The sequence below is a fragment of the Malaya genurostris genome, chromosome 2, assembly GCF_030247185.1.
Source record: "Malaya genurostris strain Urasoe2022 chromosome 2, Malgen_1.1, whole genome shotgun sequence".
Lineage (NCBI taxonomy): Eukaryota > Metazoa > Arthropoda > Insecta > Diptera > Culicidae > Malaya > Malaya genurostris.
In genome coordinates, this window is record NC_080571.1 from 344975890 (window position 1) to 344999181 (window position 23292).

Below are 23292 nucleotides of genomic sequence, written 5' to 3' on the forward strand. Positions count from 1 at the left end.
TCGAAAATTACACGACAGCGTCTCTTCCGCTCAGTTGTGGTGTATGATGTCAGCATCGTCATTGATATCATCGAGAATTTCGTAGCGTTGAAGAACTAGTCAAATTTACTAATCTCTTCAACTCTTCATCATATCGAGCAGTACAGTATTTTATACTCATTTGAATGATATAGCTCTAATATTATGATTTTGACACAAAGTAATACCTTTTCTAATTTGATCCATATTCATCTCTATGAATGCTTCCCCTTTGATTCTGTCGCTGCGTGCATAGATCTTCATCCAATACCCATATCTTCCCACTCAGTGTTTATGGGTTCTAATTGTACGTATTATCGTTCTTTTAAAAACTGAAGACATGAGCCATTTAGAATAATTTGCTTATCGTACAACGCGTTTTCTAAGTGTTTTAATTTGTCATCCAATGCTTTTAATTAAGTATGACTAGACCCTTCTCGTAACCTCAGGCTGTGTTCTAGATTTCCGTTTTTATTGTGAAATAACAGTTACATTCTCACAGTTACGTTCACCTTGCTTATATTTGGGGTTAAGATAGCGCTTCGCCGTGGTCACGGGAATTCGCTGCCTATCCCGGGGTTTCATGCACTTTACCCAAATTGTGAGAAAACGGGGAAGAAAACGGAAATTCCAAGAACATACGATTCTAGATAAATAATTTTTCTATCGATTCGTATAAAAATTGTGGCTGATAAACGTTTTTATCGAAAGATTTCGTGCGAGTTATAAAAATAAATGAGTTTTTCCTTATTTTTTCGCACGCACACAATGTCCACGCATGCATTGGGGTGTGCAAAATGTCACATGCGGTAGACGCCAACAACATTTCTTTTGTTTTCGTTGTTTGTTCTCTCTGCGTAAACGTTGAATATAGATGAGTAGAAAATGTAAGTAAGTGTTACTACTTTGTAAAATAATGTCTATTCATGTTTCAGTAGAACCAGAAATCAGTAATGATTTTCATCGCTACTAGCTTTGACGCTTTGTTGAAAACGTAGCACATCCCTACATATGCGAGTTGTTTATAGCGAAGAAAGGAAAAAAGAAAACAAAATGTTTAACAAAACTCGCACGAAATCTCGCACGAAATCTCGCGAAAGAAAAGCTTTCTAACTAATATTTTTCGCCAAATGCATAGTAAAATCATTTACCTACAATCGTATGTTTTTGATTTTTCGTGAATCGGCTTAGTATTGTAGAAATTTGCAATTTAGGGTGAAATTTTGGCGACAAAGCAAGAGGAAGCAGTGAGTTGTCTCGCTTCGACCTGACCACGGCGAAGCGCTACCTTAAACATAATCTTTTTTCCCCTCCAAATGATCAAAAGTTACATTTTATCCAAAACAAAACAAACAAATAATCAAATCTACGGATTTTGGAATTATTACGGAAAATTTTCCACGCGGTTTTTTTTGCACGATTTCCGCAATTAACACGGTTTTCTTTTACACGGATTTTTTTTAACACGGTGCGTAACCCCCGTGTAAAAAGAGACCTTAGTGTAAATAAATTATTTACAAATATATACCGCGTAATTTGATTCTATCCCTAATTGTTCATGGCCTACTTTGACAAAAAATATAACCATAACTTTTTTTTCCTGAAGAGATAGAAATTTTTTTTCTTCTTCAAAGTTTTAGAACTATTGAAAATAATTTACTTTGTCAAATATACCAAAAGTCTAGGTGGCACCGTTTCGAATATATAGAGCGTTTTACGGCAACCCCCTTAAAATCAGTTTTTTATTCATAACTTGTTTCGAGTTATTGTTTTATGCATACTTTGTTTGGAATAATTAAAGAAAATAAAAAATCCCATATTTTTGTGGAAGGTAGTGCATAGGTTTATTGTTTCCTGGCAAAGTTATACATCATTTTACCTTTTTTTTTACCTATGATAAAACTTTACACCGAAGCGAAATATGCAACTTTATGCAGCTGATTTTTACAAAATTTTTAGGAAAAGATATGCACAATCCCAAAAAAAACCTATATGGAACTCGATGAAACTTTTGTTTAGGCCTTTTCAAAGTTAGTTTTAGTTATTGAATTATGACAACCCCCTTAAAACTAGTTTTCTAATCATAACTTGTTTCAAGTTAGTTTTTTATACATACTTGTTTGGAATAATTGTAGAAAATATAAAATCCCATAATTTTGTAGAAGGTAATGCATAGGTTCTGGAAAAGTTATACATCATTTTACCTATTTTTACCTAGGAAACATTGTACTGAAGCGAAATATGCAACTTAATGCAGCAAACTTTTACAATATTTATAGGAAAATATATTCCTAATCCAATTTATTTTCCAATGAGAATATCCTGAATACTATTCGTGTGACTCATTTTCACTATGGCCATGTTGAAACCATGAATGGTTAAGAAACGAAGGGCGTAACGCGTCTGCTATTACTGTAACTCACTTTTGCAGTGAGCGTAGAGATGGGCAATTCGCTCCTGAGCTATTCCAGTAAATCGAATTTTTAAAGTGAGTTGATAGCTCACAGATCTTTTTAAAAGAACCGTAGCTCACCAGTTCACGGCACTGGTAAGCAGGGATGGCAGGGTTCACAGATTAATCTGTGTTTCACAGATTTTCAACCTTTTGCACGGATTTCAGAAATGGCACAGATTCTCACAGATTCCTGAAAATAGTCACACATTTACACAGATTCTGAAATCGATCATGGATTTTTAAAATTGATCACAGTTTAGCACCAAAAATTAAATTTGGATGGTCACAGATTTTTTTAAAAATCACCTGGCACCCTGCTGGTAAGGTGAAAACAAGCTACGGAGCTGAACGGATCTTCGACTCTTGAAGAGCGAGTTATAAATGAGAAGAAATGTGTGCATGAGATTTTGTTCGTTCTTCCAAATGTGCATCTATCCTTCTTTAACAGATTGAATGAGCCATTGTCAATAAGAAATCTTACCTCTCACTCAGTAGGCTAAGGTACATTCAGGGATGCCACTTCTGCAGATATTCTCAAATATGACATAATAATAATTCGTCTTAAAAAACGTGTTGCTTCGCGATAACTCAATTTATTTACACGTTTAAGAATGAAATCCCTTCGTAAAGGTTTGTACTTTCACAATACTTTTTCATATTTTGTTTGGAAAACATTTTTCAATTTTGTTTATATGTGTTCAATATTGGACAATTTTTCGGATTTTCAATATTTAAAACTAACTTTGAAAAGGCTTAAAAAATTGCATCGAGTTCCACTTAGATTTTTTCTAATATTGTTAATTGTCAAAAGTAAACAAAATAATAATCACAATAATTTGCTAAAACTGCGCGTGCAAGCATGAGCTTGTTTATGCGTATTTATGCGCACTTTGTAGTAGATACTTAGATAATAGAGGTAGATTCTACGTAGATAAAACCAAATAAACTGTTTCTAAAATAAAGTAAATATATCTCAAAAAATATTTTTTTACATTATTTATATCTTCAGCAAAAATACTTCAAATGATTTTTTCTTCAAAATGAGATAGACCCCCTTAGCCAAAATTGAGGCGCCACTTACAAAAAAGCGTAATATAAATTAGTGAAAATCAGTACAGACTTTTGACCGTCTTTTTCCAGTTTTGGACCACTGTGCGACGGCTCAACCGATTTTCGCAAACAAAAAAGATAACCCGGATTTATCATTTGCTTTCCGGTTGTCGAGTGAGCGATATCATCAACCAGCAGCGACAGAGAGTGCACCTTCTGCGTGGTTAAAACCTCAAACGCTCAGGTAGCAACTCTCATTCGCTTTCCGGTCATCAAGCCGAGACTCTGAGTCTGCTCTTAGTTCTAAATTTAGTTTTTGAACTCAGGTCCAGTTTCTTATACCAGAATTCTTCTGTTCGATTCTTTTTAGAATCATAATAATACTCCCAAAGAATTATGTGACATTTCACTGTACTCTATGCAACCCATTTTGTGGTAGTCGTGGCGAGAAATCGTCTTCAAGCTTCAGAGCTTAGTTCCGGAATATGGGTTTAGAATTCAGAGCCTGCGTGCTGAACTGGATTCTAGAGAAAGATTCCGGAACTGATTTCAGTTTCGAAATTGTAGTCTACTAAAATCCAACTGAATTCTGAGTCTATTCTAAGTTCTGAATATAGTCCTTGAGCTCAGGTCCAGTTCCTAATTCCAAAATTCTTCAAATCGGTTCTTTTGTCCTGAATGGCGCCTTTTCAAAATTTACCCTGTACAAGAATGGGCAAAACTTTACCACGAATATCTCTTGATGTACTTAACCCAGCAACATATTTTTTTCTACAAGCTATCGATAATATGATTAGGAATTCGTGATTAAATTTTCAACAGCGTGAAAAAAACCTAAAAATCATCCATCCGGACGACGAATTTGAGGTAGTCAGGCACATATCAGAATCTACTGAACAAATAGAAAAGAAAATCTTTGAATAAAAACTGTTCATTTCTTTTATTGCTACAGACGAAACTGGATGTCGAGGTGAGGTTCTCCCACCAACATCAGTAAGAACAAACCAAGTATAAAGCGTGAAAGTCTCATTTGGACTTCGGTCGTCAGGAGGAGCAGTTGGCAATGAAAGTAGACCTTTTGCGTGGTGTAAAGCCTCAAACGCTCAGGTCACAGAGTCAGTTTTCAGGATAATTTGATAAGCTTTGTGCAATTTTGTTTTGTTGCGATAGGATCCATAGTACTAGCCATGCAATGATTCTGTACACTAAGAATCGGCTGCGAAGTCTGTTAAAGCAGAAAGGCCAAATTCCACAAAAAGAATGTAATGCCAAGACTTTGCTTTGCTTTTGTGCAATTTTCGCAGTGCAAAATTCGCAACAGTGTTTAATATCTTAGAGAATTACACAATTTGGCCCTTCTGAATGCCAGAAATTTATCTCGTACGGCATTTTGATAACTTTGTTCATTGAAATATTTAAATCCGAAACGAAATGATTGACATTAAAATTCTGTATAGTTCTATTTAGAACAATAATTGTATACCCAAAGAATTATGCGAAATTTTCTTCACCATACTGTATACGGCCCATTTTTCAACCAATTGTAGTTTGTAATAGAACTTTCTGTTGATTTGCTATATAAAATGCATAGCACCGACTTAGAAGCCATTAATGAAAGGTTCCTTTCAGAACCACCATTATTTTATCATAAAGAACTATACTGGTTATTTCGTAATATTTAACTGTGTGTCAGAATGGTTAATGTAACTAATCTGTACTTCAGTTTAGGAGTATCGTTTCAAATTCTAGTAGTGAAAAAGAGGAAAGCTTGCACAATTCATACAATCGATCAACTAATTGATATTCGAAAGTATAAAGAAAGAGGGTCAGTTTTATTCGTATTCACGACATCCAGTTATGTCTCTGACATTACACACCCGTACTTTTTTCGGTAATTTCTTCAGTGCAGAATCAAAGATGATAGCTTTAGTTATTATTATCGGTAAATAATTGGAGTGAAGGATTGCTAACAGTACCGTAATTATCGAAAGAGAAAGTAAACAAAGAGAATCTCTCATTGTTACATTCGTCGTTTTGAACATTTCATACAGAATTTATAAATGGTTTGGATGTTTACACGAACAAACAAGCATAATTCGCCACCCACAATAACGGCAGTAACTGTTAGGTCACGAACAGTTCGCTTATCAGTCTGCCACCAGAAGAGAAAGAACGATTATGAATAATAAAAGTGTATTTATTTTTTTCATACAGTATCATAAAAACGGACTCATTCGCACGATGAAAAACACTCTGCTGGACAAATCTTCCAGGAGGTACTATGTATAGAATGGATGCTAGTATGTTCACAAGTGGATGGAAATTACTTCCGCTTTGCCTTGATAGGGATGCGAAGTGTAGTCACCCCGTCGGTGGAAAACAGTTGTTATTACAATACAGCGAAGGTTAACCCTTTCTCAATGTAGGAAGTACGGAGAACAGAGCGAGACTGAGATTTGCTGCATTTACGATCTTGTCATCTATGTTGTTTATAAACTACAATAAATATTTTTATTTTGAATAATCGAAACAATCGAACTAATAAATCGTTTCGCTCTAACGACTAAGTGAAGCGGAAAATATGAATTTGAATTGAAGTTTTAAGATAAAATACTTTTTATTCAACGAAAAGTTCTGTCATAAATTTTCCAGAGTCTACTAAATCTGCGGTTTGTTCAACGAGGTAGGTAAAAAGTGCCTTCGGCTCATCGGTGCTCTGAGCAGTTAAAATAGATTTTTTTTCGCTGCAAATTACGATCAATGATATGAAGAGTGACTCCAAGCATAACTTACTTTACTGTACCTCTTCATTACCCTCTACATTCGTCGTTTCTTCGTTCTATGTGCTAATTTCTGTCGAATGACAATATTTATACGGTAGCAGAAGCATATTTTACAAGTGCGAAAAGGTTGTAGGGCATTGTGCAAATCGAAAAAAAACAGTCTTCTAAGTTTAGTGCTAATATATGCTAGTGATAATTTTCTTGTTAGTTCTGAAATTTCTAAAATAACAAATATTTCCAAAAATCTATAGCTCCCTTTGACGTTAGAGTTGTTGATGCACACAAAATAAAACAGAAAAGTAAACAAAAACGTTGATAAACTCACAAAAATGTTCGCTCGGTTGTTATTCCCTTGAAGACGGAAGTGGTTGGATTATTATTACTTTTTAAACGATGGAAATCAAATTGTGACCGTGGTTCCGAATTGTTCTTCAGTCTCTCGTTATGTTGTTGTTTTTTGCCTTGCTATTTCTTAGCTGAAATTCCTTTCGGCAATAGCAGGAAATCGAACCGATGTTACGAACTATGCTGTTGTAGTAATTTAACCAATTGAAAATTATGAATATTTTAACTTAAAATCTGCTTTTAGTAATCAATAAAGTTTCACCTTGAGTCCTGTGGAATTCAAGTATAATACAGTTCGCAACAAACGATAAACATTATTTACCTGTAGATTTATCAACGGTGTGAAATCCTCCATCTCAAGCTTAACAGAGACGATTCTTTACAAAGTAGCCGATATTCTGTTTTTTTCGGCTTATTTCTGAAACTGTTACTTAAATCTAATCTACTCGGTTCAAATGAGCTGACTAACTTTATTGGCTTTGTTCTGAGATGTACCTTATTCAGGGCGTAATCACACACAAATACACAAAACGGAATTAATCATCCAACGCAGGACATGTAACTTTTTTTTATTCAATGTTTACAGCTAATGATGACGGTAATCCTTTGATGATCTAAACACAATTTTTCACTTCAGAAATTCTGGAAGACAATTGAGTGCGTCAGAATATTTGAACGCACCCGAACCCGCACAGTCGATGGTGAAAAAATGCAGACATAATTTTTGCACAATCACACAACCACGATAACAAACCCCGTTCAACCGCAGACATCCAGTGCGAGCTCAAGAAACGAATGAATTGAAGAAAACAAATAAAAAATCCTCCCATCAGGCGCTTTGGATATTGTCAAGTGACATTTCTAACATTGATGGTCTGTCGCAAGAGTATCGATAGAATTATTACAGTGAAGCCCTGGTACTTTGGAAACATTTTTAAGCTCGTCCTCTTAACTGCGGAGCATAACGAATACAACAAAGCGGTTTTGGCACATAAAAAGGAAAAAAAAACATTTAGCCTCATGTTGAAATTAATAGTGCATCGATCAATGTTTTCTATAAAATTTCTCTTTAACGCGGATCATCAATGCTGTACATTGCAGCTCTAGAAATTAAATGCTCCGTCTTGGCATTGCATTAGTTGCAACTCAACGACATTATTTTATTACTGTAAGTTACCATTTCAATGATCAATCAGAGGAAATGAAATTTTAATAAATTCAAAAAACGGATGAAAAGTTCACAGTCTTGCCTACTAATGGAAGACACTCAAGTCTCTTTTTGATTGATTTTTTTGAACGGTTTTTTTGTAAGCATTTTTATAGTTTTTTATGCAAATGTTTAGAGTCATGTGGACTTTATGCGTATTTTAAAAGTTTTGCGGATATTTTTGTGCGAATTTTCAAAGCTATGCGGTTTCTTTTGTCTTAGAACCATTAGAAACTGGTGTTATCTCGTTTATTTTTTCTAACTCGACATTTACCAAACAACGCCAGATCTCGAAAAAAATTCCCAAGCATTCGGCATAAAAAAATTGTTTCGATGTACAAAAGTCGATATCTTACAAAAAAATGCTTTTCGAGATAATAGTTACGCATAAGAACATACCAGAAAATGTATAAATACTAACTTAACCTCTTAACGCTCAAGGGAAATATGTTTCCCTTCTATAAAAATCGTTATAAATTCTTCAATTACTATTAAATCCATATTTTTTACTGAATGTTAAAGAAAACTTATTTCCAAGGCGCCAAATGTGTTTCTGAACGAATAAGAAAAAGAACTATCAATCTTTATTGCACTATAAAAGTTTGTGCAAAATGACGTATAGAAAATAGAACTCATAATAAATGTGTTATGTGCATCGTCCACAAGTACATAAAAACGTTTCATAGAATGCCATAACTGACTATTTATTTTACTATTCTGATAATTAAAGCAATAAATTAAATTACGATATAATAAACACCACTCTTCCTTTATTTATTAAGAGAAAAAAATTTCCCATAAGATTATAGGAAACTTATGCACCGCTATGTTTTTCTGGCGATATTCTCTTAATTTACACCCCCAATAGTTAAAATATTGTCTTGTACTGTCATATTTCGTCTTACACATCTTACGGTCGTGAATAGGGTTAATCAAAAAATTCCCGGAATTATCACCGTGTTAGATTTTTTTTAGATTGTCACATCTTTCATTGGTAATTTATCTAATTCTCAGCTTGATACCAGGATATTTGTAAAAATTACACTGTATTGAGTACATCTGCGATTGTGCGTGTCCTCGATTTTATTCAATTTTCAAAATGAATTTGCAACAACGAGTTTGCATGAAATTTTGCATTGAAAACGGTTTCAATGGTGCGGCGGCATTGCAAATTTAAGAGAAGTGTTTCGGCAACGATACTCTGAAGAAAACAGTCATTTATCAGGGGCACGAACGTTTCAAAAGTGGCCGTAAGTCTGTGAATGATGAGGAGTGAAGCGGTTGGCAATGCTCAGTTTTCATTAATTACAAGGGTGTTGTGTATCATGAATACCTTCCACAAGGCCAGACCGTCAACAAGAAATATTATTTGAATGTTATGAGTCGTTAGCGTGAAGCAGTTCGCAGAAAAAAACAGATTTGTGGCCAAACAACTCGTGGATCTAGCACGTCACACAATGCCATCGTTACCCATGAACATTTGGCTAAAAACGAAACGAATACCATTCAGCAATCACCGAATTCACCTGATTTGGCTACCTACGACTTTTTCCTATTCGGTCGACTCATAAACCTTTTCCGTCGACTCATGGAACGTGTTTCAGCGCCGAAGATGACATTATGAAAAAATCGCTGATGGCTCTGATGACCATACCGAAAACTGAATATAAAAAAATGTTTCGAGGATTGGATCAAGCGCTGGCATAAGTGTATTGCTGTCGATGCGGAGTGCTTTGAAGGGGATAATATCGATTTTGATAAATATCTTGTATTTATAATTTTATGTATAAATTCTGGGACTCTGATACCGATATGGTACAGATAGATTTTTGCGCCGAATACAGATTTTTGGAAAAACGACCTGGCAACGCAGACTGGTACAACCACTTTTGTTTTGGAGTAATAAGATGACTTTTTTGATCATTTGCTGCACAAAAATATTCGAAACGTTGGCAATAAGCGTGAAACGATAATATCCTTCATAGCTAGGAGAAGTACTTAGCTTATTTCTTATTTTTCGGATGTTGTCAAAATACTTTTTTCTTTCCTACCTGCGACGTAGGCATTTTTGCGGTTTGTTTATAAACAAACTCAATACCAAGTAATATGTCATGCGTATAACATAATCTTAGTGTGACATAATCTTAGGTTTTAACTTTATATTACTATCGTTAAAACATGTTATTTTCTGCAGATGTGAACATAGTATTAGGTTGACATGGTTGATGATGCAGAATTATCCGATCCCACCACTACGACCAGGCCGATATCGCTACAATCGGGCCGCATTCTAATTTCCGTCTTTTAATCTTAACCTCTTCTAGTAACCAAGCGTTTCCAGTAATTCACTGTCAGGAAAATCCTGTCAATATTCACATTAAAATGAAATTTCTGAGGAATAATGCCGATATTGATATAAACATCAGACGAAAGATATAACTTCTGATTGCGTTTACTATTACAAATAATCAAGAATAATCCGCTAAAGCACTTAGTCATTCATAATATATCTTTGAAGTAAATGATGACTTGCCATTAGTATATAGAACGCAAAATCATTGAAAATTTTTGGGGACAAGCAGCATATGATGGTAAAATGTGTACTCTTTTTGTCATAGTTCAGCAGAAATTCATTTTAAAAGAATATGTTAATTTATTCGAGGGGGACGACACTAAAAAACTGCACTTCGCTTCGATTAGGCTTTTTCACGCTGCATACGATTATGCACACTTTCCTTCTCTTTGCTACACATAGTAACGGTTGAATATGGATCGATCGTCTTTTCTTGGATTTTTGCTGGTTAAAAACATAATCATGGAGATATGATGTATCGTAATAGGCCATGAAACCTGAAAGTTGCAAATGTCACATGAAGATGCCAGATGCAGACAGTTCGGAGAGTTGTGAACTATCGTCCTGTAAAATCAGTTTTGTTATATTCTGGTGCAAAGCGAACCCACACACCGAGAGCGTATGCTTCGGATTATCTGCCATATCCTGTCGAAATGTTGGCCATTCACGTTTAATATCTGCGTCGTTTTCCACAATTTCTATATTCAACTCGAACCAAAAATTATTCCGAATTTCATCTACATCGTACACTGTAGAGTTTCTCTTGTAGAGACGTTCCATTGTCTGATTTTTTTAACGTCTGCGATATCTGAGATATCTTCGGGTAAACCTTCAAAGGGCTACAACAAATTGAAATATATTCCATCTTCATGCTCCCAGCTACTAAGAGAACAAATTTTCAATGTTTCATTTACCAATCTGTTGACGAATCAATGTTGACGCTCAGTGAATGTCAAGACCAGTAACAGAAACTTTTTAAGAGATCATATGTTCTTTGACTTTCTTTTACACGGTTAGAAACGCTTTCAAACGGATCGATCTAGATGTTTGGATAGATGTAGTTTTTTCGCTTTCCATTGACTTTTTGTATTTTATTTGAAAAAACCAGATCTGTCGTCCCCCTCGAATTTATTCCCGGTTGACACAAAAAACGTATGAAAGTCTCAAAAATCTCGAAGTCCGGAAAATCAAGCCTCCACTGTGATTCTCATTCACTGGTTTTGCACAGCCCTGTTTTCGAAGCATGTAAAATGCACGTCAAAAAAATCGATCATACGTGTCTTGTTGTCTGCTTCGTCGTGAAGTGGATTTCCGTCTAGAATAATTTCAAGCTTTTCGAAAATTTTCGCTAATACTCATTATATTCCCAGCAAAAAATTCTGAATTGTAAGCGAAATGACTAACATTAAAAGCGTGCTAGTTAAGTTCTATGATGAATATATCAGCAACACACCCAAGAAGCTAAAAATAGTCGACGCCTATCTGCTATATATTTTGCTGACCGGCATTACACAGTTTGTTTACTGTTGCCTAGTTGGAACATTCCCGTTTAACTCGTTTCTGGCCGGATTCATCAGCACGGTGAGCTGCTTCGTTTTGGGTGGTAAGTTGAGTTTTTTCATTCCGATCGACACTCTGAAATCAGTGTTCATTCAATCTTGCTTTTTCAGTATGCTTACGATTGCAGTCAAATCCACAAAACAAGTCTCAATTTCTAGGAATATCGCCTGAACGTGGATTCGCTGATTTTATTTTTGCGCACATTGTACTACATCTGGTTGTGGTCAACTTTATCGGTTAAATTTGTATCTATAACATTTACAGTACAGTGATGTGGAATGTCTAATTTGAATTGAATATTTGATTTCACCTATCCGAACAGTCCAAAACGAAAAAACCTGTTTTAACCCACTTAGTGGTGTAATGATGCCTTTCTCATATCAATCATATTATCATATATAATACTGTGGTATTCTTCGAAATAATTTGCTTCGATTCCTAAAAGAATAATCGAAATCGGTTTGTTTGACCGTCTACTCATAAAAACTATCAATTGGAGAAGATTAGAGGCCGATTTAGAAAACTTCACGGTTTTTCGCTCTTTTCAGTCATGGTATAAAATTTTTACCCTATGTTTCCGGATCCGAATGAAATTCAGGAATTACGTATGGGACCACTGGACCATTCATTTGAACCTATGTTTGTGAAAATTGGTTCAGCCATCTCCGAGAAAAGTTAGTGCACTTATTTTCACAATTTTTTGCACAGGGGCTGGGGTCCACTAGGAGATTGATAGTATCTATTAGCTCTCTCCGGACATTAGCAGCCTAGATGTGTGGAATCCGGCGGAAAAAAATGAACCAAGAATAGATCCACTGGGTTCCTGCTTCCATGTCGTAAAAGACGACCATTGCAGGAGTTTCTTTTTTCTTTCAGTTATTAGATATTTTCAATGTTTCACTTCGGATTACTCTATTTTACTAAATTATCTCTTCATTCAACCTATCAATTTCCGTGTAGCTTCGGAGAAAAGTTTTATTTGGAATGTTTTCTTATTCCATTCCATGTTTTGAATGATAAAAATCAACTAATGCGCAAATCCTTTGATATTACAACGTTAATAACAGAGATAACATATATCGGTATATTGAATACGTAGTAAAAAAACACTTGATATTAATATTTCAAACAATAAATTAATATTTTTCTCGGTAGCCGGCTGCCCAGATCAACCAATATAACCAATTAATAATTTTATTAAATTAAAATAATAAAGTGGAAATAATAAAGGATCAGAACGCGCGTGAGGTCTGTTGATTTAAAATGATTTTATAGCAACTATTTAGAATATGTCAATGCAATGAAACAACTGTTTTGTCTAAATCCTATTCACTCGTTTATTTTGTATCACGTAATTTCATTTATCAAAAATAGGGAAGTTTTTATTCTTTACGCGATAATATTGCCAATTTTTTCTAAGTGTCCTAGAATAAGAGCTGTGAATCAAGACTTCCTGGGACTTCAATACATGATATTGTTGAAACATTCACTCGGGAAGTCAGTGAGTTCAGTGGTGCATCCGAGCATCTTGAAACCGAAACATATTGAGTCGCGCGCGAATAATACCAATACTGAAATTTTTACTAACAAATATCCTTCTCCCGTGACACTTGTGGAGTGCGCAGTAGTATATACGGCCTCTATTAACAACAAAAGTTGGACTAACATCCAGTGTTGGTGATTGCCGAAAATTTCACAGAAGCTGCTATATTGCTATCTATATTGTATACAACATTTTCCATCCGGTAGAAGATGCTACAAGAACTCGAGTCTCTCAATGCATGAACCGCGAGAAAATTTTTCTACATTCCTTCGCTCCACTTCATACTCTGAGTATTTCTCGGCCCTTTAAAAAAATTGCAGTCTGATAATGATCGCCGCTGTGTGGAATTTACCAAGAGAGAATCGCAAGTTGACAATTATCGCAGAAAATCGAATCGATGATTCGACTTGATGATTCTCATACTAGGTTGCAATATTTCAAAACCCTTGTGTGGAGCATTCACATACATTTTCATAGACACAACTTATACAAAGATTATATGCACATAGTTAGAATAAGCGGCAATAGTAAAATGATTCTATCCCAATTATCAACTGCCTGTATAGAATCGGATCGCGAAACGAGAATAAGCAACCGTTTGTTGCTTCAGAGAGGATCCCCACAGCAGCGTGCTAACCTTTGATTCTCAGAAATGTCATCGAGAGAAATTCGCTCTCGCACTGGTGTCGATTCTATGTTAAATGAGCCAAGCCGGGTTTTTTGTTGTTGCGATGATTTCCAACTCTCTTTGATGGCACTGATTCAATCGGTGAAGAGTTGCCAGCGAACGTTCATTGATACGATAGAGGCCATCCTTGCTAACATCCCTTCCCATTCCTTAGACGATCTACGTTCGGGTCTGGCCGGCACCGGTACTGATCAATGAGTTCTGGAATTGCCAGAAGATGTACATTGAAGGATGATTTACCAGTCCCAGGTCGCATCATCTTAAAACTCCCTGTACAATTTCAGCTAATCCCGATCAGTAACGGAGTAGCAACCAGGGGTGGTCGCTCAAGCTCAAGCTTATTTTCACAATTTTTCGCACATTTTACCCCATAATTCCGAAACCGGAAGTCGGATCCAAATAATATTTTTGTGAAAATTGGTTTAGCCATCTCCGAGAAAAGTTAGTGCAAAAAAAGTTACATACACACATACACACACAAACATTTTGCGTACTCGACGAACTGAGTCGAATGGTATATGACACTCGGCGGAAGTTCCCAGCGAACGTCTGTTAACAAATTGTTTCGAACGTGTTCGCATCTCATCCGACGCAGTGGAAAATAATGACAAAAAACAAAAGCCTGAAACTTGACTTTCGGATGCATCTAGACGTAAAAGATGTGTATGAAATACAATTGAACAAGGTTTGTTACTCTGAATATTATTCTGTATTTGAACTTAGACGAAGTTCTTCAAGACTTACTTTAGAGATTTAAAAAATAGTTATGAAATTCACAAAAATGTTTTGATTTTTTATGGGTCATGTTTTATGAAATCATTTTGTAGTATCGCAAATTTTGTTCAATAATCTTCGAAACTGAATGTAATGCATTCAAATCGCTGATCACATACTAGCATCAACTGACCACATGCCTGTACAAAAAATATTAAGGGGTTATGTAGCTTCCGGCTCGAGAAACGAAGCCTAATCTTTTGATTACTCTACGCACTACAGGCAATTTCCATTCACCGAGATTTTCGGTTTCGAGAAGACTGAAATCTGTGTTGATTGTGGGAGGAAATAGTCAAAATTATCGGTGTTCATACATGCGAGTTATTGAGGAGATTTTAAGTAATCACAAGAAACTTTCAAGTATGAAATAAAAATTCCAGATCGAACATGTAGAGTGGGTTGGTAATGTCAAGGACATAACTGGATGACGTGAATACGAATAAAACTAAAACTCTTCACTCTTCTGAATATCAAAAGTCGTTCTCATAGGTTGATATATTGTCACACTTATAAAGTATCATACGCTAAACTGACTTGGCGAGCAAAAAAAACGTCGCGGTAATTTCAAAAGTCTGTAAAATTTGACGAAAGTCTGCGAAAAACTCGATTTTCAAAAGCCTGCAAAAAAAAAGTCTGCAACAAACAATGTCTGCAGCACTTTATACGAAATCTGCAGATTTACAGACCAAGGTGGCAATGTTATTTTTTAAAAAATCTGTGATCGAACCAAAAATACTAAGTAATGACATTCTCAATTTGTAAAGGCCGCTTATAGAAAGGTATTAGAACTGCTGGAAAACGGATTATCAAGCAGAGCCTCGGAGATGTCGGAGTGATCAAGTTCGAAGAATAAATGACTGCGACTTCTGGTTCGGGAGATATGATAGTATAAGTGACGTAACCGAAAAAACGCGTTGTTTTTCACTGCTCTAATGTATATAAAAGGGTGCCAGTATTTTGGGGCTGATGTGTCCACCCTCTCGAGTACATCTTGTACTCCCACCTCTTTATTGATTGTTTTGTTTTCGAACATTAAATGAGTATACTGCGAACGAAGATAGCGAATAAAAAGAATTCACTTTCTGGTGAACCTCAAACTTGAACAGACGTGCTTATCATTTCATATAATTGAGAAAACTTTACAGGGGTCACTTCCAATTTCGTAGATCGGTAGGGCTCAAAAGTTTAGGCACCTCGGAAAAAGTCCCCTTGTAAAATTTAAGCTAAATCGGATATGGGTAAGGGGTGCTACCCGGCGGTTAAGGTGTGAAAATAATCGTTTGAAAATCACCATAGACAAATTTTTAGATTTTTTCTAAATCCCACAAATTATTTATTGAATTAAAAGGTAAAAAATATTTCCATGAGATTGTTTCGAAGCAAGAGAAAGGCATTATCACACTAGGTGGATTAATAAGGGTTTTTTACTGCTGTTGGTAGAAGGTCCTCTCCACGACGTCTAGTTTCGTGTAAAGCACAACCAGAGCTGCCAACTATTTTTTTCCAAAATTTCAGATTGGCGGAAAAATCAATCTGTACAATATCTATACAAATACAAAACTGAAAATCGGTATTTATCTATATGAGAGCACAACACGAAATGATCGATTTTTGACCAAAAATTTGATAAATCCAATTTTTGAGTTATTTGTGGTTATCTGACACCTAAAACAATTATCATAGATTGCTGATTACATGTGAATTATGTTGTTGCGTCTGATACTACTCGAGATATTCACGATTACGTTCTACCCATCCTTCCACAGGGCAAATTTTGAAAAGGATCCCCGTAGTGAAGTAAGACGTGTTCACATCATAAAAATACGGTTATTAGATATTTCAACCGATTATAGACTAGAAAACAAAACCGATTATAGACTAGAAAACGCTACTCTTTGTGGATATGATGGGATTTAGTATTCCAATTTGAAATATATTTAAGGTTCTGTTAATTGATTTCTATTAATAAGTACTTTTCAGGCACCGTGTAGTTAGACAACTGATATTTGCTCGAAATTGGCCACTTGGGATTCCACAAAATGTCAAAGTCACGTGGAATGCATTTGTAAACAGTTTATTCACGTCCAGTTTTTTGTTTAATATGTTGTGCAATTGATCCCGAAAAAAATTGAGTGGAAATCATACATAATCTGTGACGATGCTGAAACTTGTGAACACGGTGCTCCGCATCGGCACACCAAATGCCATGCGGTACGGTTCGATACAACTGTCAACGATGTACAGCACGTTTCAGCCGAAGGATTTCCAGTTCGATTCATCTTTCGCCGGTAGTGGCACATTGATTCACCGTTTCTCGCGTCATATTGCCCTTACCAAACGGGATTGGACGGATCCAACCCGATATGATTTCAAATTTTCGTCGTTCTATCCCGTATACCGGCCCGATCAGTTTCTCGCACAATTGCAGGCAATCTCGAGTCATGATTTGAGTAAACTGATATGCTTGACCGCAGATATCCAGGGTAAAACAGACTACCGGTTGTATGCCGATGTCGTCAATAGTCTGGATGATGAAACGGAGACTCGCACCGAGCAATGTAACTTTAACGAACTATCCCGCATTCTGCACGGTTACATGTACCTGCTCAGAAATAAGACTGTTCGATTGAAGTCCTACCGTTTAATTATACCACGGATGATCGAATTGTTCAAGCAAAATGTGAACGAAAAGGATTTTATGACTATTGTGTTTTTTATGGGCTTGTGGAAGAAAAATTCGACGGGTACTAGACTTATGGAGCAGTTTTTAACGGAATATGTGGATGAATTTCTGGACCGTTTGGAACTGATAGATTTTGTGATTTTGGCCAATGCAAGCTTTCAAACAAGCGTTAGAATAGCAAACGAACGTTTCCTGGAGCGATTGGTGAACGAGATTTCAGGGTTCGAAGGGAACGATCATGACTTATTGGTTACATTGGTGAAGTGTGCTCGAATGAACCGGATACGATCGGAGTCAATTGTCAAGAAAATAAGGTAATTTTTCCTGTACCATGAAGCATTCAATAGGTCATTCATATTTCGTTTCTTTTAGGAGTGTCATCCAAACCGAAGCTAGTGGGTTAGAATTTCGCGAACTTTCCCATTTGTTTGCGTACATCGCAGACAGTTCAATAAAAGAAGATTCTCTTAATCAGAACTTTCTGGAACAGTGTGCAAATCGCATAGAAACGGAAATAGCTTCGTCACCCGAACACAATTCGCCCAGTTTTCGAGCAAAAGATTTATCCACGTTCCTTTGGAGTTGTTCGAATTTATCAATTCCTCTGGCGAACATTGGAATTGAACCGAGCGATCTTTTGAACATAATCTTCCGTAAAATGGACAACGGAGAGGTCCGTCATATTCCAGACACTGTTGTCGATATCTGCCTCTGCTTGTGGATTATGGATTACCCATCGATCGATTTGCTTTCTGCGATATACGGCGATCGCCACTTTATGCAGCACTTTATGAAAAACAAAGTGAAGATTGAATCCAGACGGGATTTATTGTTGGCGTGTGCCGAAATTGAGCGACCAGAGGCATTTAAAATTATTTCCAGATTACCAAGAGTGAATGCTGCTGCTCTAGATCGGCCGGCACCCGATTATTTAATCAAAAAACGCGAAGGACTTCAACGGGTAAAATCCTGTTTGGAAAGTTTAAGGTCAAAACTGCAAATCACAGAAGTGCAGTATAATTTGCCGATTAAATCTTTGAACATCGCTGGACTACTGCTGACCATGCAGGACGGTAGGCACATAAACTTGGATGTGTTGGAACAAGAAAACTGCCTTTCGGATAAGCAGACGCCGACAGGATTGATGAATTTGAAAACACGTTTGCTCGGAAATCTTGGTTGCGATGCAGTTATGGTACGTTCTATGCATTCTCAAAATTGATAGAAATGTCCTGCTCATGAGTTTTTGTGTTTTTGTAGATTAATAACCTTCGGATAGAATCAAACGAGCAATTGGAGCAAGCATTAGAAGAGGCGATTGTTAACGTTACGGCAACTAAAGCTAAGATACCGAAACGACGTACAGGTTAATAAAAATATCTTTTATTTGTTAAAAGTGATTACCATCTACAAATGTTAAAACATAATCATTTCTGTCGAAAATTTCACACTTAGAGTTTGTCATTCTTTTCAAGTTGTTTCATGCACTGATCCAGCACTTGAAAGATAACATCTTTCGTCTGCTCGGAGCTGTACGGTCGATTTACGTCCGGTACGTGTATAAACAGTGTTCGATCTGGGTTGATATCTAGTGATTTGAGGTAGATGTAGCCGCACAGATAACTGCCCACTTCTTTGGAACAGCAGCAATTGGCAACCTTATTGAGCTCACCGGCAATAGCTTCCACGTCTAAATTCGTCTTTAAAACCGAGCACTGGTCGTTGTTTTTCAGTGTTATCTTATCGCACGGTAAGCATTTGTTGGCGAAATCCGGTCGACAGTATCCAGATGTGTACGCACACTTCTCCAGATTGATAGTTTCTATGCGTCCGTGAACTCCAACATGAATCACCAGCTTTAAATAGATAACCGAATCATTACCGATCGACTATCATAAGAGATAATTCTTTACCGTTGGATTTTGACTCCATATTTTTGGCACTGCCGCATCCACCGCTTCATAAGTGACGGGAATCTGCAATTTTTTCATGATGTATTTTCCATGCTGATGTTGGTATGAATCGGGAAGCAGTTTCACAGCCTCCCAGCTGGCATTGCGTTCTTCGTGGCCTGCAAATGGGCCAAATCCTGTCACGAAGATGACCTTTGACATGACGAATGTCAATCCTCCTACGGTTTAGCTTTCACTACTGTTGTTTTAAACTCAATGTTCATGAAGCCTGAATAGAATTTACAGAACTTAAGTACATTAGCTAAATGTTCTACTCGTTTCTTGATTCTTGGGTAACATTCTAAAATTAATTTACCATTTTAACTAATGACTTCGGCACTAATACTATAGACTAAGCGAAGAAGAAATAAACAAAAGTGAGTAAAAAAAAGTCCATAAACACAAATCGGTGGCAATATGTGAAAAGGGCATAATTCACCGGGGCTATAGTTTAAAGAAACCCGCTTGCACTCGCTTACCAAAGATGTAATCGTTCCAACCGAAAGTGTCTGTCAGACGGTTTAGCCAGCGTTTCCTTTTGATGTTTGATTTCTGCCGAACGATGAACAATGAACGAGTGTTGCTTTTAACACCAAACGAAAGAGAAAACATTAAATTTTCGATTTCTGTTGTGACTGACTCTCAAGCGAGTACCGAATCATGCAGAATCTTTCTTCGATGTAAATGTTGACAGATGGCTTACTGGCCGTTACCATAAAAAATACTAGGGGCATTCAAAAACCGGTATAGAATTGGCAATAAACACTCTAAATCTTGTTTCAGTCCAGATATAATTTACCAGGGCCCTTGTTACCGTTCTCACTTCCACTTTCACATTCACTTCACTTACATGTCACTTCACTTGTTTCCACCTATTACCAGTATCACGTATAGTGAAGTGATCACTGTGGTGGAAAAAACTATTTTTTTCAACAAAATGTTGGTGGCGTGATGTTTATTATGACATCAAGTTCATCCAAATAATTACTTTGCCGTACTGAGGACCTAAACTCACTTCACTCGATTTTCACCGTGAAGTGATACCGATAATAAGGGTCACAATCACTTCACTTGGTTTTCACCGTGATACCGGTATTAAGGGCCCAGATGTACCAGCTGATTTGGCGAGATTGTTAAATGGAAATATGTGTAAGTAATAGGTTCGAAATATTTTTTTCAATGTACACACTTAATTGCTTATTCGAAGTTCGGTAAAATTAAGTGCTGGTCCATCCATCAAAACTAGTATTTTGCGGAACAGTATGCTTTTTGGAATATTTAAACTGTATTCAGCTAATAGAAAAACAAGAATTCAGCACTTGTTCGAAAGATTACTGTACAATGTCATTTTTGTACTGATTTGATCAGCTAACTAGATTGTATTTGCTGCTGTCAAATTGTTCCGTGAAATAAATGCTGAGCCTACAGCTAGTATTTTTATTTTGCGGAATGTTCGTTCTTATTTTGCCGAATCGTTGTAAACTTGTATAAATATGTATCAGATGTGAAGTTAAGTGCTTGTGTTGAACCCGCCATTTTGCAAGTTGGATTTCAAAATTTTCTAAATGGATAAAATCTTAAACACCATTGGTGATTGTGATGCAGAAGCAATGCAAATGCTTGGTAAGCATGCTTGCTGTTTAAAACTTCTTTTTGTACCTGATAATTTTTTATAGACGACACCATATCTTTTTTTTCTGTCGTCACCTTATTCCGGGATATGTCGAAGGCCTGGGCCAGCACATTAAAGATGGTAAGTATATATAATATATTTAAATATTGCCGATCGCCATACACGTATTAATATTTCTTTAATAGATTTTCTGCGAACGCTTTTCATCATTCGTCAGTAGATCCCAAGTCGGGAGGCTAGGAGAGCTCGTGATGAGAATCCTGCGAAAGAAAATTTGTTAAAAGGATTCATAAAATGGATAAAGGTAATCATATTTTTTTGTTTTAATGAGTATTTTGTAACGTATTTGTTTACGTATTTTGTTTACAGCCGGAAGATGCATACCCAACCAAAAGTAATGTTCCTCTCGTCTATGTGAAGGGGTTTTTTTTAGACATAGGCTCTAGTGCTACAATATCGTGGAAGCAGCATTCAATTATGTTGGGGCCAGATTTAAGGAAATGTTTTCAAGTGTTAATTGAATATTTTTCGTATTAAATGCCGATATACAGCCGACAGACAAGCAGTTTTATATTTTTGTATCATACAACTTGCACGGAATCGGACATCTAACAACAACTGGCGAGCGATTAATGCAAACTATTCAGTGATTGATATTTCAAACATGAATAACATCGCCATTTTATTATTTGTAAAAAAAAACATGAATTCTGCTATTGACGCAATTTGTTAAAGATGCTGACTTGGTCAGTTATGTTTATGTTATATTACATACCTAATTTTAGCATTAGCATTAGCATTAGCATTAGAGACCGCCCGTGTGTTGCTACTCCGTTATTGATCTGGACCAATTGAGATTGCAAAATGATTTTTTGAAGTAACATGTTTGGGAATAACACATTGTTTCACACTGTGCAAACTGTATTGAACCATGCATGCTGATCAATACCGACGCCGGCCACGTCCGAATGCAGATCTACTTGGGAGGAAAAGGATTGTTAGTTCGATGCATGTTGCTACTAAGAACCGAGGAATCCTCTGCATTCCCACATGCATCAAAGGAGAGGATACTTTGTTAGTAAATGTTTTAATAATGTTATCATGTGTTTATTGCTCTGGGTAGCCGGCTACCAAGAATGTTTTTAAGTATTATGGTTTTATGTGTTACTTTGTGCTGGCAATATAATGCACGAAACAGTCAATCTCCGAAATTGACAAAACTCCGGAGAGCCGGCTGTCGAGACTGCAGTCACTCGTTTATGCATCTACCTTTCGCGTTTTTTTAGTCATGCAAAAAAACACATGCGGATTGATAAAAAAAAGGTATCATCTCACTGCTAGGTGGATTAAGCACGTTTTTATAAATGAAACTACGTGATACAAAATAAACGAGCGAATAGGATTTAGACAAAAAAGTTGATTCATTGCATTGAAATATTCTAAACAGTTATTATAAAATCATTTTAAATCACCAAACAAAGGTCAACAGTTTTCACGCGCGTCTTGATTCTTTATTATTTCCGCTTTATTATTTTAATTATTTATTGAAATTATTAATTGGTTATATTAGTTGATCTGGGCAGCCGGCTACCGAGAAAAATATTAATTTGCTGTTTGAAATATTAATATCAAGTGTTTTTTACTATGTATTCAATATACCGATATATGTTATCTCTGTTATTAACTTTGTAATATAAACGGATTTGCGCAATGGTTTATTTTTATCATTCATTTTATAATCCTGAAAGACAATCAATAACATGGAAGAAGAAATCATTCCTAATGAAACTTTTCTCCGAAGCTAGACGGAAATTGATAGATTGAATAAAGAGATGATTTAGTAAAATAGAGTAATCAGAAGTAAAACATTGAAAATATCTGATAACTGAAAGGAAAAAGAAACTCCTGCAATTGTCGCCTTTTACGACATGGAAGCAGGGACCCAGTGGATCTATTCTTGGTTCATTTTTTTCCGCCGGATTCCACACGGCATCTAGGCTGGTACAGTCCGGAGAGAGCTAATAGGTACTATCAATCTCCTAGTGGACCCCAGCCCCTTATGTTATATTACATACCTAATTTACCGACAAATATTGCTAAAAATTACCGACCAGTCGCCATCGAAACAAATTAGTCGGTAAAATTTTACAGGTGGGAAAAAACCGAACATTCGTCATCTATTTTAATTGCGGAACTTATTACCGAACACTAATTTCGTCAAAAATATTACTGAGTTCGTTGAACCAAT

At 36.2% G+C, this 23292-nt stretch overlaps 4 protein-coding genes across 6 annotated transcripts in view; 2 read left to right on the forward strand and 2 right to left on the reverse strand.

The window, feature by feature from the left end:
* Positions 1 to 7483, reverse strand: part of LOC131431939 (proton-coupled amino acid transporter-like protein CG1139) — a 41852-nt gene extending 34369 nt beyond the window's left edge. The window contains exons 1-2 of one of the 3 annotated variants that reach the window (XM_058597917.1): positions 6974 to 7482; positions 6632 to 6834 (exon numbers count right to left, since the gene is read on the reverse strand). Coding sequence is in view for 1 of the 3 variants with exons in the window: in XM_058597916.1 (XP_058453899.1) it covers positions 6974 to 7006 (33 nt within the window). In the remaining 2 variants the exon portion in view is untranslated. Of the gene's footprint in view, positions 1 to 6631; positions 6922 to 6973 lie in introns of all 3 variants that reach the window. The other 2 variants (XM_058597918.1, XM_058597916.1) reach the window with 2 other exon arrangements.
* Positions 7484 to 11477: 3994 nt separating this feature from the next.
* On the forward strand, positions 11478 to 12063 carry LOC131428041 (dolichyl-diphosphooligosaccharide--protein glycosyltransferase subunit DAD1). The gene is made up of 2 exons (XM_058591679.1): positions 11478 to 11814; positions 11882 to 12063. Exons 1-2 carry the CDS (start codon positions 11607 to 11609, stop codon positions 12010 to 12012), a joined length of 339 nt encoding a protein of 112 aa, XP_058447662.1. The 5' UTR covers positions 11478 to 11606; the 3' UTR covers positions 12013 to 12063.
* Positions 12064 to 16815: 4752 nt separating this feature from the next.
* Positions 16816 to 18873, forward strand: LOC131431942 (uncharacterized). Its single transcript, XM_058597921.1, has 3 exons — positions 16816 to 17773; positions 17832 to 18654; positions 18720 to 18873. The coding sequence occupies exons 1-3, from the start codon at positions 16935 to 16937 to the stop codon at positions 18828 to 18830; spliced, it is 1773 nt and encodes a 590-aa protein (XP_058453904.1). The 5' UTR covers positions 16816 to 16934; the 3' UTR covers positions 18831 to 18873.
* LOC131431943 (pyroglutamyl-peptidase 1) lies at positions 18827 to 20032 on the reverse strand. The gene is made up of 3 exons (XM_058597923.1): positions 19728 to 20032; positions 19373 to 19640; positions 18827 to 19315 (listed from the first exon to the last, which is right to left on the reverse strand). The coding sequence occupies exons 2-3, from the start codon at positions 19571 to 19573 to the stop codon at positions 18911 to 18913; spliced, it is 606 nt and encodes a 201-aa protein (XP_058453906.1). The 5' UTR covers positions 19574 to 19640; positions 19728 to 20032; the 3' UTR covers positions 18827 to 18910.
* Positions 20033 to 23292: the final 3260 nt, after the last annotated feature.